General features: G+C 40.1%; 1 protein-coding gene across 2 annotated transcripts in view; it reads left to right on the forward strand.

The window, feature by feature from the left end:
• Nucleotides 1-19058, forward strand: part of SRPX (sushi repeat containing protein X-linked) — a 142683-nt gene that overhangs the window by 45376 nt on the left and 78249 nt on the right. Inside the window, exons 2-3 of one of the 2 annotated variants that reach the window (XM_061135929.1) lie at nucleotides 11493-11552; nucleotides 16847-17038. In XM_061135929.1, coding sequence (XP_060991912.1) covers nucleotides 11493-11552; nucleotides 16847-17038 — 252 coding nt within the window. The remainder of the gene's footprint in view (nucleotides 1-11492; nucleotides 11553-16846; nucleotides 17039-19058) is intronic. The other variant, XM_061135930.1, reaches the window with a different exon arrangement.

Here is a 19058-nt window from a genome sequence, read left to right on the forward strand (position 1 = left end):
CAGTCTGGAAAGAATTCTTTATGGTTCTCTGCTCTATTCTCTGGGCTCCTAATTACACCCTCTGACCAGTCTTTCCTTTGTCATGCAAGGTAATACCTATTTATAGCTAAGCAGCTCTGTGTGTCTGTTTCCTGAAAGTAGAATTCTATGAGTTCAAAGGTCTCTCCTCAATTCTGTAATGTCTCTATCCCTGTCAGTCATGTTGGTAATATTTCTGAATATATAACTCATTAAAACTTTGTGAGTCCATTGCAACAAAAAGAATAAAATACCTAGGAATAAATCTACCTGAAGAAACAAAGACCTATATATAGAAAACTATAAAACACTGGTGAAAGAAATCAAAGATGACACAAATAGATGGAGAAATATACCATGTTCATGGATCGGAAGACTCAATATCATGAGTATACTACCCAAAGCAATCTATAGATTCAGTGCAATCCCTATCAAGCTACCAGTGGTCTTTTTCACAGAACTAGAACAAATAATTTCATAACTTTTATGGGAATACAAAAAACCTCAAATAGCCAAAGCAATCTTGAGAAAGAAGAATGGAACAGGAGGAATCAACCTGCCTGACTTCAGACTATACTACAAAGCTACAGTCATCAAGACAGTATGGTACTGGCACAAAGACAGAAATATAGATCAATGGAACAAAATAGAAAGCCAGAGATAAATCCACACACCTATGGACACCTTATCTTTGACAAAGGAGGCAAGAATATACAATGGAGAAAAGACAATCTCTTTCATAAGTGGTGCTGGGAAAACTGGTCAACCACTTGTAAAAGAATGAAACTATAACACTTTCTAATACCATACACAAAAATAAACTCAAAATGGATTGTAAGACCAGAAACTATAAAATTCCTAGAGGAAAACATAGGCAAAACACTCTCTGACATAGATCACAGCAGGATCCTCTATGACCCACCTCCCAGAGTAATGGAAATGAAAGCAAAAATAAACAAATGGGACCTAATTAAATTTAAAAGCTTTTGCACAACGAAGGAAACTATAAGCAAGGTGAAAAGACAGCCTTCAGAATGGGAGAAAATAATACCAAATGAAGCAACTGACAAAGAATTAATCTCAAAAATATACAAGCAGCTCCTGCAGCTCAACACCAGAAAAATAAACGACCGAATCAAAAAATGTGCCAAAGAACTAAACAGACATTTCTCCAAAGAAGACATACAGATGGCTAACAAACACATGAAAAGATGCTCAACATTACTCATTATCAGAGAAGTGCAAATCAAAACCATAATGAGGTACCATTACACGCCAGTCATAATGGCTGCTATCCAAAAGTCTACAAACAATAAATGCTGGAGATGGTGCAGAGAAAAGGGAACCCTCTTACACTGTTGGTGGGAATGCAAACTAGTACAGCCATTGTGGAGATTCCTTAAAAAACTGGAAATTAAACTGCCATACTGCCAGCAATCCTACTGCTGGGCATACACACTGAGTAAACCAGAATTGAAAGAGACACGTGTCCCCCAATGTTCATCAGAGCACTGTTTACAATAGCTAGGACATGGAAGCAACCTAGATGTCCATTGGCAGACGAATGGATAAGGAAGCTGTGGTACATATACACAATGGAGTATTACTCAGCCATTAAAAAGAATGCATTTGAATCAGTTCTAATGAGGTGGATGAAACTGGAGCCTATTATACAGAGTGAAATAAGTCAGGAAGAGAAACACCAATACAGTATATTAACACATATATATGGAATTTAGAAACATGGTAACAATGACCCTATATGCGAGACACCAAAAGAGACACAGATATAAAGAACAGACTTTTGGACACTGTGGGAGAAGGCGAGGGTGGGATGATTTGAGAGAATAGCATTGAAACATGTATATAACCATATATGAAATAGATCACCAGTCCAGGTTGGATGCATGAGACAGGGCGCTCAGGGCCAGTGCACTGGGATGACCCTGAGGGATGGGATGGGAAGGGAGGTGGGAGGGGGGTTCAGGATGGGGGACACATGTACACCCGTGGCTGATTCATGTCAGTGTATAACAAAAACCACCACAATACTGTAAAGTAATTAGCCTCCAGTTAGAATAAATAAATTAATTAGAAAAAAAACACTTTGTGAGTCTCCTGTGAATCTTCTTGGAGTTCACTCCATTAGCAAAAGCCACATCCACAAGTCTTATAGACATAAACTCTTGTTTAATTGAGAAGATCTGTGAGATACATCTTTACTGAAGGGCCTGTTGTATGACTGAAAGTACTCTGAGGCACCACCTTGACCTAACAAAAGATTTGATGATCATATTCTTGGCTTTATCTGTACACTGTTTTCCTGGCAGTACCCTGGATTTGATCTTTGTTCTGAAGCCATTCACATGTCCTTTTGTCTTTACTACAGTTGCAGTGTAGCCCCTTTGGCAAATCATTTGCTAGAACTAGATCATCTGGTTCCCATAAGTGAATACCCTATGGCTTCCAACAGTGCAAAATATCTTTTTCTAAACTTCCAAATCTCCAGTATTGTCACTGTTTAAACTGATATCCTGAAGCTGTACTGAATGGGATAAAACCATTCCAGACATACGAGTATAATGGCACATGATTTATGTGTTGTAAGAAACATGAAGCAGCCTTTTCTCTCTTCTTCCACATTTGTCAACTACCAATTCTGAATCATATTGCTAGATATACAAGGCAAATTAGACATGGGTCTCATGACTGAGCCATTTAGAGACATGATTTATATCCACAGATTAGATATTTTAAAATTAAGTCTTAGACCTATGATGTCTAGTATGGCAGTCACTAGTCATATGGCTATGTACATTTAAATTAATTAAAACTAAATGAAATTTTAAAAATTATTCCCCAGTTGTACTAGCCATATTTCAAGTGCTTAATGATCACATGTGGCTAGTGGTTACCCTATTGTACAGCATAGACCTAGAACATGCATATCATTGTAGAAAGTTCCATTGGACAGCAATAATCTAGAGGAAAAAAAATAAGGTCTAATAAAGCTAAGCATTTATCCTTGTTTTACGTATATTTCTCTGTCCTCTGGCATACTAAAAAGATTCAGATATCAAGGAGATACTACTTATTTCCTTAGTAAATACTCTAATGTGCTTCATAGTAAAGAATAATGGGAAACCATGGTTCTTCATAAGTGTTTGGATCACAGAACCTTCTTAAATCTACTAAAAGTTAGCAACTTTTCCCCAGAAAGTATATTCATGTACCAGACAGTATGTCCAATTACAAGAGGTTCATGGACTCCCCCAAAGCCCTTCCATTGATCCTCTAGGAGTCCAGGGACTCAGGTTAAGAATCTCTACTGCAAAGTGAATTTGATTTTCCCATTACTTTCAGCATACAATTAATGATGAAATTTATATTTACTATTAAATATGATGACTTCTGATAATAAAATTATATTTAGAATAAAGATGATGAGAAAACAAAAATTTCTGACAAAACACTAAGAATGTATAGCTATCTTCAAAATAAGTTAAAAAAAATAAACCCAACCCTTTGAACTAAAACTTTAACACAGATCCAGCAAATCTGTCAACTTGCATCATGTATCACAGTCAATAAAGGAATATGGTTTAGCAGACTGGCCACTTCTTCCATTGGTCTTGAATGCTCCCTGTATTCCCCACTGTCACAATGAAAAAAATTTTAGGATGATGAGCACTCTCGTAGTCTTTTAAATCTAAATTCCTGGTGTAATTCTAATACGTATAATAGATATTTCTTAAAAATGAGTTTGTTGACTCAATGATATTAACTACCTAGCAGGCCAGGAAGACCCTTCTTTGAACTTTGGAAAAAAGGAGTGACTAGTTCTTTGCAAGTCTGTTAATTTAGATGAAGTTTCTGCAAGGAGAGCAGAATTATAAATGGAATTGGCTCCAGGTATGGCTAAGGGACAGAATCCGACATGGCACCGAGTTTCTGATTTCTGAGTCAGTGTAGAATTTGTATTTGTGTGGAAGAAGCACTGAAGCATTTTTTCCAAAGAGTGGTCATCTGAACCATATGAGGACTTATTAATAGTTGTCATAATAAAACCTCAATTAACCAAAATTCTAAAGGGAACAGCCTTTTGTAAATAAAGAAGAGTTTGCTAGGAAACCTTCCTCTCTCTTTCCCTGCCAACCTCTCTCTCTTTATTCCTTTCTATTTTAACACTGTGGAAAATCTTTTTATGATATGTGTGAATCTCCTTTGCTATTTTAGTAAGCTTTAGTGAGTACGATCTTCTGAACATAATTTAGTCAGTGGGCTTCCCTGATAGCTCAGTTGGTAAAGAATCTGCCTGCAATGCAGGAGACCCTGGTTCGATTCCTGGGTCAGGAAGATCTGCTGGAGAAGGGATAGGCTACCCACTCCAGTATTCTTGGGCTTCCCTTGTGGCTCAGCTGGTAAAGAATCCACCTGCAATGTGGGAGACCTGGGTTCGATCCCTGGGTTGGGAATATTGCCTGGCTACCTACTCCAGTATTCTGGCCTGGAGAATTCCATGGACCGTATAGTCCATGGGGTTGCAAAGAGTTGGATACAACTAAGTGACTTTCACTTTCACTTTGATCTTACTATATCCTTCATGACAACCATTTTGTAGACTGGTCATCATTTTTTATAGAAGTTGATATATGAGTTTAGGCTGAATATAAACTGGGAATTTGGGGGAATATCCATTTATTTTATTTTCTCTGATCTCCTATCAATAATAGGCAGTAAATTCCCTGTTCATTTGTGAATTAGTTTGGATGCATTCAGCTTGCAAGTAACAAACAATGCTATTCATAGCAGTTTAAACTGAAAGGGCATTTAGTATTGACCTAGCAAAAAGTAGGGAATGGCAACCTACTCCAGTATTCTTGTTTAGAAAATCTCATGGACAGAGGAGCCTGGCATGCTACAGTCCATGGGGTTGCAAAGAGTCGGATACAACTGAGCAGCTAAACAATAGCAAACAAGAAGTATGGATGTAAGATGTCTAGGGTTGATTTAGTAGGCCACTATAGTCATCACAGACCCCAGATTCTTTTTATCCTTCCACTCTACCATCCTCAGCTGAAAATCTTTAGTCCTGAGACATCTTACCTCATGGTTACAAAGTGGCTGCTATAGCTTTAGGTATTTATCCTTACACAATTGCTCCCAAAGGAGGAAAAGAGAAACGAGGGCAAAAGAATCTTCTCTCTGTGTGCTTCTCTCTTTTATCAGGGAGAAAGTCTTTCCCATAAACCTTGTTCTCCTTAAGCAGGCTTCTTTGTGGTTGTCATCTGCCAATGCTAGCTTTCATGCCTATCTCTGTAACATTTTTTGGCAAAGAGGAATTTCTGACTTACAGTCATCATGGTTCAAGGTAGAAAGAGATTAATTTGTGTGTTGTAATCTAAATGGGGCTTCCCAGGTGGCACTGTAGTAAAGAATTTGCCTGCCAGTGCAGGGGACACAGGAGAAGCAAGTTTTATCCCTGGGTCAGGAAGATCCCCTGGAGGAGGACATGGCAACCCACTATAGTATTCTTGCCTGGGAAATCCCATGGACAGAGAAGCCTGGAAGGCTACAGTCCATGGGGTCACAAAGAGTTGGACAGGACTGAGCATGTATGCACAATCTAAATGGAGGTGGATGTACCATTATAAGTGAGTTACTAATCAAAGTAATCTCTGCCAGGATTCTGAATTGAGATCTTCTGAACTGTCTGCCTTGCAGTCTCTAAGTAAAATCAGTAGTGAGAATGCCTGGCTTCCAGTTTGAGTGAGCTATCCAAAGAAACCAATAGAAGAGCTGCTTTATTGTGCCAGGGAGACTGCTTTCTTGTGGGTGATGATGCAAACCATCCTTATATCTCCTTTTAGCTCATTATAATGGAGAAGGCAATTGCACCCCACTCCAGTACTCTTACCTGAAAAATCCCATGGACGGAGGAGCCTGGTAGGCTGAGGTCCATGGGGTCTCTAAGAGTCGGACATGACTGAGCGACTTCACTTTCACTTTTCACTTTCGTGCATTGGAGAAGGAAATGGCAACCCACTTCAGTGTTCTTGCCTGGAGATCCCAGGGACGGTGGAGCCCAGTGGGCTGCCGTCTATGGGGTCACACAGAGTCGGTCATGACTGAAGCGACTTAGCAGCAGCAGCAGCAGCTCATTATAAAGACTTGTCTCATGGTGTGACCTCGAGGGCTCCTTTCTCTAGGCAAACATCTACCACTTTTCAAATGACACCAGAGTTGAGCCTGTCATCTTAAGTTGAATGTGTGGTTTAACAGTACATGTGGTTTATCCCTGACACCCCTGGAGGCAGGGTCAAGGCTCATTGTGGGAGTTATATGTGCAGGTGAAGGCAAATGGAGAAAACTTAGAACCCAGAGTCCGGTTTCTGGCAGTTGGCCCTGAACTTGTTTGTGTAGCCATCCTTTTAGGTGTGTAATAAGGCTTTTGGGTGTGAGGACTTGCAGTAGTGTGAAAGGTGGTGCTAGTGGTAAAGAACCTGCCTGCCAGTGCAGAAGACATGAGATACGGGTTCAGTCCCTGGGTTGGGAAGGTCCCTGGAGAAGAGAATGGCAACGCACTCCAGTATTCTTGCCTGGAGAATCCCATGGACAGAGGAGCCTAGTGGTCTATGATTCATAAGGTTGCAAAGAGTCAGACACAACTGAAGCCATTCAGCATGAAATTAATCATAAGTATTGGATACCACAGTCCACCATTTTTTTTGTCTTTAAGAGTTATCATATATATATATAAATTTTTACATAATGATATGCTCAATGAAGAAAACATGATAGAAAAAAAAAAGGGTGGAAATTTTCACTCTAATTCTACTGCTCCAACATGGAGATTTATGGTGTATTCTTTCAGCCCCCTTTCCCATTTCTCCCATTTCTTTCTTTTCTCCCTCCTCTTCTCTCTCCCTCTCTTCCTTTTAAAAAATGGCAAAATATTTCAAATATAAGCAAAGTATTCACCATCTATATTCAACTGATGTTAATATTTTCCACATTTACTTCAGATATTTTGTAAGAACTGAGACATCAGTGGCTCCTCATGTATGCATTTGGCTTCTTTCTCCTTCCTCCCTGCCCAGAGGAAGCCATTAATATAAAGTTGTTGTATATCTTTCCAATCCATTTTACCACGTATCTCTAGAAAACATATTGTATTATATTCTGCATTTAAAAATTTTGTATACTTAATCTCATGCTGTATTTATTATGCAACTTGCTTTTTTTTTTTTTAACCATCATTGTTTTGAGATTTCATCTTGTTTAGTGTAGATCAAGTTCATTCATTTGAACTTTTACAGCTGCTTATCGTATGAATAATACACCTCCATTTATTTCTAGGAATGGTTGTATACATCTGTTTTTACTAATGGCAATGCTGCAGGGAACCTTCTCGCACACGGCTACGCCTGCCTTATGCCAAAATTCCTGAGGCGTATGTCTAGAAATGGAAGGGCTGATTTGAAGGATAGTTTCAAATAAAGTGCAAAGTTTTTCCAGCCTACTTGTACAATTGTATTTCTACCATTGGAACTTGAGAGTGTCTGTTTCATGACAGCCTTGACAGTTAAATTGTTGCCAATCTCCTGAGTATAAATTAGTATCTTGATATATATTATCCTGAATACCAGTGAGCTTAAAGATTTTTTTATATTAACATTCTATGGTATTTGCTTCAAATTCATGTCATTTTTTTTTCTATAAAACTTCTAATCATTTTTGTCATTTTTTCCCATTGGACTATCTTCTTTATATATCCTGGATAATAATTCTGCATTATATACATTCCAAATATTTTTTCCCAGACTGGGTCTTGTCTTTAAACTTTATTTATGTGTCTTTTATTGCATAGGAGTTTTATATTTTTGTGCAGTGAAATGTGGCCATATTTTTCTTTATGGGTTATGGTTTGTGAGTTTTGTTTGCTAGCCTTTCCTACCTCATGTTTATGCAGATATTCCTCATTTTCCTCAAATTTTTGGCTTTCAAATTTAGGTCTATAAACTGTCTGGAAATTATTTTTTGGTTTGGCGTAAGATAGAATTCTAACTTAGTTTTTGTTTTTCTCTGTATATGATTTATAGCCAATTAATCTCAGCATATTTATTGACCCCCCCCACTGATTAGTAATCCCACTTTATCATATTACAAATTTGACGTATGTATGTGTCATATAACAAAGTTAACATATGTATGTAACATATAGAATATGTGACATATTCTGTATGATATATATAGAATATATAATGTCATTATATATATATAATGTATATACATATGTGTATGCTAAGTCCCCTCAGTTGTGTCTGAGTCTGTGCAACCCTATGGACTGTAGCCCACCAGGCTCCTCTGTCCATGGGGACTCTCCAGGCAAGAATACTGGAATGGGTTGCTGTGCCCTCCTCCAGGGGATTTTTCTCACCACGGATCAAACCTGTACATCTTACATCTCCTGCACTGGCAGGCAGGTTCTTTACCACTAGCGCCACCTGGAAAGCCATATATATGTGTGTGTGTGTATATATATATTCAGTTTCATACTTCATCCTGTATATAGTTTGCAGTATCTGCTTTCCTGCTTAATTATATTTCACACATATTTTCCAGACTTGATTAGTGGCTATAAATAGTTTGTTGATATAAAATAATTTGCTCATGCCCCTATTGTTAGATGTTTAATTTTTCACTATATTAAACAACATGTGATGACTCTGTCTTAGAATGCTGCTGTCCTGGTAAAGTGGGGCTGTGCACCCTAGGTGCCCTGTCTCTCCAGTAGGTCTCAGTCCCGTCCCATCTCTATGGAGCGTCCCTTCTTTAACACATCTCCAGTTGATTCTCTGTGAGTGTTTTTGTGATGGTCACGGAGATGCATTGATCAGATGTGCCTTCAAAAGGACTGATTGTCTCAACTGGGGGTAATGCTGTTCTCAGACACCCGTCAGCTTTCGGTCCCTTAAGAGCTTACCTCAGCTGTTAGGCATGCTTCACCCAAGTTCATATCCTCGAGGTGGGCCGTATCCAATGACCAATGGAAATAGGGATAGAAGGGTACAGCCATTTTAGTCCAACATCAGAAGCTGTCAGGCTTCCCCAGCGGCTCAGTGGTATAGAAACCACCTGCAGTGCAAGAGCCACAGGAGACGTGGGTTCGATCCCTGGGTTAGGAAGATTCCCTAGAGGAGGGCACGGCAACCCACTCCAGTATTCTTGCCTGAAGAATCCCATGGACAGAGGAGCCTGGCGGGCTACAGTCCACGGGGTCGAGAAGAGTCGGACACGGCTGAAGCGACTTAGCATGCATGCATGCACAGAAGCTGTCACAGGGCTGATTTTAAAGCTTGACTTCTCCCTCTCTCCAAACATACTTCCTTCTTATCCCTTTCAGAGGTGTGGATCCCTAATAAACACTGCGTGTACTAAACTCCATCTTGTAAGATGTTATACCTCCCAAAGAGCCCAACCTGTGACAGTTGTCTTCTCTGCTTAGAGCCAGGAATCAGTCCAGATCCTCTTACTGCCTAGATAGATTATATGGAGGCCAGGGTGACTTGAAAAGAGGGAATTGCTCTTAATATGAGACATATCTCGCAACACTGAGAAATGTGCCATATAGAGTTGGAGAATTCACCAGTTCTGGAGGACTTCCAGTTCAGCTCTGATCTGGGGGAAGGGGGCAGGGTAGGAGGGGAGGGACAGTAAGTTTTTAAAAGCTTCTGATCCGTTCAAAACATATTTTGGAAACTACACTTCTTTGCATTAAGTGAATAATAAAATCTATTTTCCATTATGAAAGTAACATATGTTTATAATGGAACATTTAGAAGAGAAGAAAGAAGAGCATCCAGTGATCAAAGACTCTTTTCCATGCATTGTTTATTTTGAATTTGTTTTACATTATTATAAATCATACCATTTATATAATTTTGTTACAGCACGTTTTTCATTTAATATTATAACCTAAGCCTTTTCTGTTTTATTTAACCTTTTATAAACATTTTAATGACTACCTTATATTATATCCAGTGAATGTACTTTGGTTTATTTAACCATAATATTGACTGTTCGGTCAGTTTATAGTCTTTTTCTATTTTTAATGATGTTGCAAAGAAATCTCTGTAAATTCTTTTAATTTTTTAAAATTGGAGTATAGTTGATTTACAGTGTTAGTTTCAGGTATACAACAAATGCAAATTCTTTTTCTATATTTAATATTATTTCTTCGGGATAGATTCCCAGAAGGGGAATCACTGGATCAAGGGATTTGAATATAGGCTTCTAATTCATGTTGCTAGGTTGCTTTCCTGAAGAGTTTTGTGTTCATTTTTTGATATGGAATAAGGAACAGTTTATGTAATTTTATACCTGTCTGGGTGGCCAGAGACCAGGTAAAGAAACCTGAAGCAGAACTGGGCTTCTCTAGTTGGGAAAGTCCTTTCCGAATGGACATGGTCTGTCCTTCATCACTTTTAATTTCCACTCACCATCTCTCATCCAGGATACAAGTAGAGCAGGACCATTACTCAATTCTCTTGTGGAGCTTTGAATAAACTCATAAAAGAGAATGTTCTTACCTGTGATGGTTGCAGTCCCTGCTGGTAAATGTGTGATCAAGATGTTGCTAATTCAACAGTCAGTGATCAGAAGAGGAAGGCTAGAGGGAGAGATCTCAAAATTCAAGATTATTGCTTTGAAGTTTGGGGCCTGATACCGCTCTAGAGCTTAAGAATCACCATTCACTGGAATTCAACAGTTAACATTTGAAAAATGATTCAGTTCCAACTTCCAAATAAGTTTAAAATTTTAAATTAAACACAGACTTTCTCTCCGAGGTTGTGGTTTTCAAGGGTAGCAGGACTCATCAAGAAATTTGACTTTAGCCATGCCTGGGTGAGAGGTTTTGAACAAACATCCATGTCATCAATTTCAGCCCTCATTTCCTACAAATAGACAAAGGCAGCTTTGAACTTCTTTTGTCATTAAGACATTTGATTTGCCTCCTTATCCTCCACCCAAGTTCGTTTCACAAGATGGACTTATTTTCAGGTACCATAAACACCCAGTTCTACCAGATTTTCTTTGACTGCTGGAGAAACTCTGGGCTGTGCCTGAGTCACACACATTTTACTGCGTCTCCTCTGGCATGAGATTCATATTCATTGGCCTCTTCTCAGAGTGAAGTTGACTTGCTCTCAATCTCGAGTCCAGAGTTCCAGTGGACACATGGTGATTCCCAAACCATTGGAGGCTCATCTTGACGGGCTCTGGCAATCTCAATCCAGCCGGGTTCACTCTGAGCGGTCCCCTGTCCCTTTGTGAATGGCCACAGAAGCTTTCACTCTTGCTCTGCATTCTAATAGCCCCTCTTGCATGAACTGTGCCAAAGCAGTGCTTCAAAATATTCATCCATATCATGTGGCTTTTCTTGCTGCAGTTTCTGTTCTTTTTTATTGTAGGATCTGGAGATTCACCGCTAGAAGATGATGAAGTCGTGTATTCAGACGCTAAATATAAAGGTGAATGCTTTGCTTATGTGCTAATGAAGACCTGCTGATGCCAGGAGAACTTTCCCTCTTGCCCTGCAGAACCGATTATAATAAAGTGACCAGACAACACATTTTCACTTGTATTCCCTGTCCAGAAAAGAAAATGTTTTAAAAGTAACATGCATATGCTCCCATTTAAAAGAAAATACAGAAAAAAACAAATGAAAGAAAACTAAAAGCATTTGAAAATCTCTGAAGTGCTGCCCTTCAGCACCCCAGTGGTCATTTTATTCTCATCAATTTCTTTACTATCCTTACTTCTGCAAAGCCAAGCTCTAGCTGATGAAAGTGAAAATCAAGCCATGAGTTCTACCTAATTCATACATTACAGCCAGACTCATCCTGAGTAAACCTTCCAAGGTCAAATCTGGACCCAGTGCTGCTAATGTACTGAGATGAATGGGGAATGAGAAAACTTGATTTTCATAAGCTCATTTCATTGTGCTCTTTCTGAGTGTGGCTTGGCTCCTGAAATGATGAGTAAAGTGTGTTGACCAATGAAACTTTAATGATAAAGAATTCCATCTCTACACATTTTCAGCAATTCACCCCTTCCAGCAGGTATAAAAAGCCTAATCAAGAACCTTCTATGCAGGCTCAGGTAAGTATGTCCATAAATAAATATTTTCTACTGGTGAGTTGTTTCTTTGAAACTTAAGGAGTCCTGAGAAAAGTGAAGGTAAATTTAGATTATTCCTTGCTGAATTCAGTTCCTTTTACATTTGAGATATAATTTGAATCAAATTGCTTAATAAAGTTCCATCATGGCTTTTTGTCCAGAAAATTTGTCTATATTTTGGCAAGAGCACTCCCCTGCTCTGTCATGATGTATCTGACTTATAGGAGGATCAGGGTAGTACTGGCCATTCTTTGGTTGGAGAAAGTCCTTCAGTTGTTTTCTACACAAGTGAACAACCTTTCTAATATAATGACTGGTACCTATGTCCAGGTGTTTCCCACCATATTCCATGTTTGCTTATGACCTGTGACTACAAATACTCATTCCTATCCATAGCTCCTGTATTACTGCCTCAGGAATTAACCAGTCAAGCAAAGCACAGACTTGTTAATGAGTTGTTTGGAGTAAGGTGGTTTTCCTATTCCTAATACTTCTTAATTGATTGAGAGTTAAAAAAAAAATCTTCCTAAAACACATGCGTACCCATGTGACCCTTCACATGTACAAGAGGCATTGTGTAGTGCCCTTGGGTCATTGTTCCCAGTGTTCATCCTCCCTTCACAGCATTGGATGTATGGAAGGTAGACCAGATGGCCAAAATATGTGCTTGCCCTAAAGCTCATCTAGAATGTTTAAGAATATATACTTCTTAGGGAATTGTTTTCATTGTCAGTTATTTTTAAATTCTAAAACTTAGAGGCAAACCATTATTCACCAGGGGATTAGTTGTAGATCCTCAGGCCCCTGCACAGTGTCTGGCACAGAGTATGTACTCAGTGTTTTTTAATTAAATTTATGATATAAATCATAATTTATAAAAGAAAGAAGATGTGAAATGTAACCAACACTTAATGTGGCAAGCCTGGCTTTTGATTCTTTTACTTGGAATGCTATTCTGTGTTCACACTAGTGGAGGGGAGGAGGAAGGCATTAGAGATATGTTGTTGTTACTTATTTACAGATGAAGGAACCGCAGATTAGAGAGGGGAGGTGACTTGCCCAGACTCACACAGCTAGCAAACATTATGTTTGGGTTTAAACTCCAGATGTTTTAGCTCAACATCCAGAGTTTACTAGTGGTTCCTCCTTAGTCTGCTACATGATACTGCTTACCCCCAGGAACTCCACAATGGCCCAGGGAGATGAAAAAGCTTTCCAGAAGAATTAATTTAGGTTTCTTCCTAAATAAACTGTCTTAATTGAAGCAGCATAAGAGCTTCCTTTCTGTAAATCTCTATTTTAAACATTTTGCTAATTCACTTTTTAAAACATTTTTTTTAATTAATTTTTATTGGAGCATAGTTAATTTATGATGTTGATTTGTTTTCTACTGTACAGCAAAGTGAATCATTTAATACACATGTAACTCATGGTATTTGCATGCACTTCAAATTCAAGTCACTTTGTGACTTTTTCATTACTGTCACTGCAGGGCTGTTAAAATGTCAAAATACCTTCCAAAGATTTGTCTTGGGAAGTAATCCAAAAGAAATTCCTTTTGAAAAAAAATAAAAACAGGACTCTTTCCCCCACATGTTGACAACAGCATAGCTTTTGGATAGATAGCCAGCACTGTTTTTTAGCTGGGTGAAGGCTTAGAATATCTTAATTAAAAAAAAGAAAACTGCTAATGGCCTGGTTGTACTGAAGTATGTGAATTTGTGATACATGTATATGCCCATCATTCTGTAATGTACCTGCTAGCGTTAAATATTTGTCCTGGGCACAGTTGTGGAAAAGACAACCGTAATATGTGTGCAGAGCATTGTGGGTCTGCTGCCTGACATTGGTTTACTCTAAGACCCTGTACTTCCTAACCTCACATCAAAGTCCAGAGGTTGGAGGATGTGAGTGTTTTCAACATTCGAGTGAAAAACAAGTAGAGAATTGGATGCCTTTCCAGGTTGTAAATCTGTGGAATTGTGATTGGAACCCACAATATAAAAAGGATTTGCCTTTAGCTGGAAGGATTATGGGAGAATACCCAAATTTATTAGTCAGAAGGAGTAAGGAGGTAGATGTGGGTGTGAGATGGGTAGGAGGGCAGAGAGGCAGAATTTGAATTTGAATTTGAATCATACAACTACAAAGCTAGATGGGAAATTTTTTTGGACATTTTCAAACTGGTATAAAATTTGATCAGAATAAAAATAAACATTGTATTGGGTTGCCCAAAAAGTTGATTCAAGTTTTTCTGTACCATCTTAGGGGAAAACCCAAATGAATGTTTTGTCCAATACAATAGATGGGACTTCTAAAATAATTTCATCAGATTCCTTACTTGTGTAGATTAGGAACCTGAGTCCCTGAAAAGTGTTTTGAATTACTAGGAGATGATAGATTTAGATAATATGAGCCCAGTCCTCTTGACTTTGCCCAGTATCCACCATACGCTACCAGCTCACTGTTTTCATCACCTCCCTCTGGGTCTCCCGTATTCCTTCTCACCTCATCACCCATCTGCCCTGATGGGGATTTCAGTTGCTCTCTCTGGAGCCCAGTTCTCAGTCCAGGATTTCAGTTTGGCCTGTGAGATGGTGACAAAAAGGCAGTGAAGGGGACCAGTTGGCAGGAGAAGAAGAGGCTGTAACTAGAGAAGCACAGAAGCGTTGCAGTCCACAAGGGGAACTTAGAGGAAGTGAGGTAGTGGGGGAGTTAGGGAAGGGGGGTGGGGCAAAGAGGACAAAGACAAAGAGGTAAGGCCACAGATGACCTTTAAGATCTAACACTGTGGAAGTCCTTTGTGGACCATACAAAGTGCTTCTTTGAGCTTTAAAACACTAAGTACATTTTGGAGTTTCCTTGTGGGTGGTCTTTCTTATTACAGTTGGAAAAGAAAGGCAGAAAGAGAGGGAGGGAGAAATATACATCACTTCTAGTAGTCATAGAAGCCAATAGGTTCCAAGTCTTGGAGTGGTAGGCATCTATGGATTTTTTCAGAATTTATCATAAGGACTTTTAATTATAGAAGAAATATCCACAGCTTGTCAGTACTAAGCAAGCATACCCCCAAAGGCTTCTCATTTACCTGCGATCTTGAAATCTCTCACCTTCGTGGCTTACCAGGAGCCATCACCAGAGAAAGAACTAAAACATTTAAAATTGGTTCAAAAATTCTTTTATACTTAGAAGAAAATACTGGAGATAGTCTGCCGTTTTGTACTTCACTTCAGGGTCAGATTTTTCTCATTTTAAAATGTTAGCACATATAGACTGGATGTGTAAACCCCAGAGGAAGGAAACTTCATTCCAGAAAGGGCTGGAGGCCTGGTGTAAGTTCCTGCAAGTCTGTATCCACGTGGTCAAACTTAATCAGCTCTAGACTAAGCCTGGGACAACACTTCTCCCCAGGAAGTCCAGGAAATTCTGCTTGAGCAGCTTAGCACCCATTTGCAGCTGTCTGCAAAGCATTATATGATGAAAATATTAGCCAAAGGCGATGTCAGAGCACATAAGTTAAAAAAAAAAAAAAAAAAAAGGAAAACAGTCTATGCACGAGACCTGGACAGGAAGGGCTGTTGGTTTTCATGGTTGCGAAGCAGCCAGAAACACAAGTCAAATAGGGAGTTTCCTGTGTGGCCACATGATGGCGCACAAACCCCACTGACAGCTCAGGTGCTAGGGGAAAGTGAGGAGCGTGGCAGCCTCAAGGAGGGGACACCTGTTCAGGGTGCGGAGAGCCTGACAGACTTGAGGGAGCTCGTCTGTGGTCCCCATTGATGTGTAGTGCGAAGTGTGGGAACTTTCCAGGAGATAGTCTTGTCCTGCTAATTTTATGGCTCTCAGCGAGCACCTACTAAAAGCCCAGGGAGAGGTTCTAAAGTATGTGTCACCCTAAGCTGTACTCTGGGCAACTACGAGACTGAAATCAAAACACCCTGCAACTTTGCCATTGGAGAAGGGTGTTATCTTTTACCTAAAGGGGGCTTAACTGCAGACATCTGAAAAGGGAGGTTGCTTCCCAATGGGGAGTCACTGTTCTGTGACTTTAAGCCCAAATTATATCCTGTGGCAAAACCCTGGAAATTATTGCTGTATCCACACTCATTAAGATGGGATTATGTGTTTTTACAGTGACTATGATACAAACTTGGAAAAAAATCTAAATTGACCAATTATTAACTCCCTGCCGCCATGTATGGATGGTTGGGGTTAGAGTTCACAATGGTAACAGTTGCTCTCAAGAGCATTCTGTCTCTAGTCAAGGGAAATATTCAAAAGAACAAGCATTCATTGAGCATTTACTATGTGCTAGGCACTGTGCTAGTTGCTTACTATGCATTTTTTTCAGTCCTTGTATGAGTCCTATGACATAGGTAGGAGTATTGACTCGGAGAGGTTAAGTAATTTGTCCAATATCACACAGCCACCAATGGAGGAACCTGGACCCATACTCAGATATATCTGACACCTAGTCCCATGACCATAACCTCCCCACCCAGAGACACCTTATAAGACACGGGGCACTATTTGGAGGTCCAACATCTGGAATGCAGCCAGTCAGGGACTTTGAGACTGAAAAAGGCACGTTTTCTGAAGATGTCATTTTCTATTTCTCCTTTTCCTTTGTTTCTGCTCCCTGTAGACATCCCGTGGTGCTCCCCCATCAAGGTGAAGTACGGGGATGTGTACTGCAGGGCCCCTCAAGGAGGATACTACAAAACAACCCTGGGAACCAGGTGTGACATCCGCTGCCAGAAGGGCTATGAGCTGCAGGGCTCTCCCCAGGTGATCTGCCAGTCAAACAAACGGTGGTCGGACAAGGTCATCTGCAAACGTGAGTAGCCTGGCCCCATGTGGGGACCTCAGGGCCAATCAAGGCCAAAGTTCTTTTTTTGTTTGTTTGTTTTAAAGATTTTATTAAAAATGTGGACCATTTTTGTTGTTGTTATTTGGCTTTTTGGTTATTTGGTTTTGTTTATTTGGCTGTGTTGCAGTATGTGAGATCTAGTTCCCAGGGATTGAACCCGGGCCTCCTGCATTGGAAGCATGGAGTCTTAGCCTCTGGACCATCAGGGAAGTCCCTGATGGTGGACCATTTTTAAAGTCTTTACTGAATTTGCTACAGTATTGCTTCTGTTTTCTGTTTTGGTTTTTTTGCCCCATGACATGTGGGATCTTGGCTCCCCGCCCAGGGTCTGAACCTGTACCCCCTGCGTTGGAAGGTGAAGTCTTAACCCCTGGACCGCCAGGGAAGTCCTGGGGCCTAAGTTCTTTTGCTCTGAGATCAAAGATTTTTACTGAATGTTTTGCGGGCTGTGATGAGAAAAACTCCTCTGTGAGCAGAAGCCAATGTGTTCCTAAGATATGGCAGAAGATGACACATTTCAGACAGAGGGGTGTGATTGGCTGTTTGAAAGGGGAAGAGAACAGAGGTTTGTTTTGCACTATGTTATGTCTGTTTAATGAGTGCTGAACCCTGGAAAGGTGTTGGGGTTGAGAAACAAGACACATTCTACCATCAAGGGTCATCTGCCATCAGGAGTCTCACAGAATAGCATCAGAGACAACGGGCAGAGGAGTAAACCACAGTATAAGTGCAAGAATGGTGCTCTGGCCTACCTCCAAGCTCCTCCTTTATGGGAGGCAGATGTTGATTGCAGCCATGAAATTAAAAGACTCTTGCTCCTTGGAGGAAAAGCTATGACCAACCTAGACAGCATATTAAAAAGCAGAGACATTACTTTGCCAACAAAGATCTGTCTAGTCAAAGCTGTGGTTTTTCCATTAGTCATGCATGGATGTGAGAGTTGGACTATAAAGAAAGCTGAGCACCAAAGAATTGATGCTTTTGAACCGTGGTGTTGGAGAAGACTCTTGAGAGTCCCTTGGACTGCAAGGAGATCAAACCAGTCAATCATAAAGAAAATCAATTGTGAATATCATTTGAAGGGCTGATGCTGAAGCTCCAATACTTTGGCCACCTGATGCTAAGAGCTGACTCATTAGAAATGACTCTGATGCTGGGAAAGATTGAAGGCAGGAAGAGGAGGGGAGGACAGAGGATGAGATAGTTGGATGGCATCACCGACTTGATGGACACGAGTTTGAGCAAGCTCTGGGAGTTGGTGAAGGACAGGAAGCCTGGCATACTGCAGTCCATGGGGTCACAAAGAGTTGGACACAACTGAGCGACTGAACAACAACAAATCAGTAAGCAAATGGAAAAAGAAAACACTACAAAAAAGGGCAAAAATCAAAACCAGTTGCAACATAAAAGAGAAAATGTAAATGGCTAAGAAACCAGGGAAGAAAAGATTTGCCTCACCAGTGTCAATGAAAATAATCAATAAACAATCTATAATAGAATAGAAGAGAGTTTTATCTGAGCCAAACTGAGGACTCTGTGGTAACCCAAGGATGAAAGAGCAGATAAAGCCAAGGAGGGCCTTGGAATGCAGGAATGGAAAAGCCAGATCCTTAGCGTCCTTCTCTCCCCCATGTTGTAACTATTAATGGATTTCAGGTCCTTCTGAGCAGTATAACCTGTCTCCCCTCCTACCCCGTAGGGAGAAGGTATTTGCCTTACTCTTCCCTCCACCCAGTATACATGCCTCATCTAATCAGCAAATGACCCACAAGACCCCTGTCCCACTCCTTGTACCCTGGGTATAAAAGTGGAGTAAGTTCCCCTGTTCAATGTTGGTTCTCCCTTGAGTCGGCCCGCTGTTCTGTCAGCATCTTTCACTCTAATAAACTTTATTTCCCTCTCAAAAAAAAAAAAAAAGGTGCTCTGCCCTGGACTACTGGAAGTAGAGAGAAGTGCTCCTCCACGAGGTAGAGCTTAGGGAGGCAGG

The sequence above is a fragment of the Dama dama genome, chromosome X, assembly GCF_033118175.1.
Source record: "Dama dama isolate Ldn47 chromosome X, ASM3311817v1, whole genome shotgun sequence".
NCBI classification, from domain to species: domain Eukaryota; kingdom Metazoa; phylum Chordata; class Mammalia; order Artiodactyla; family Cervidae; genus Dama; species Dama dama.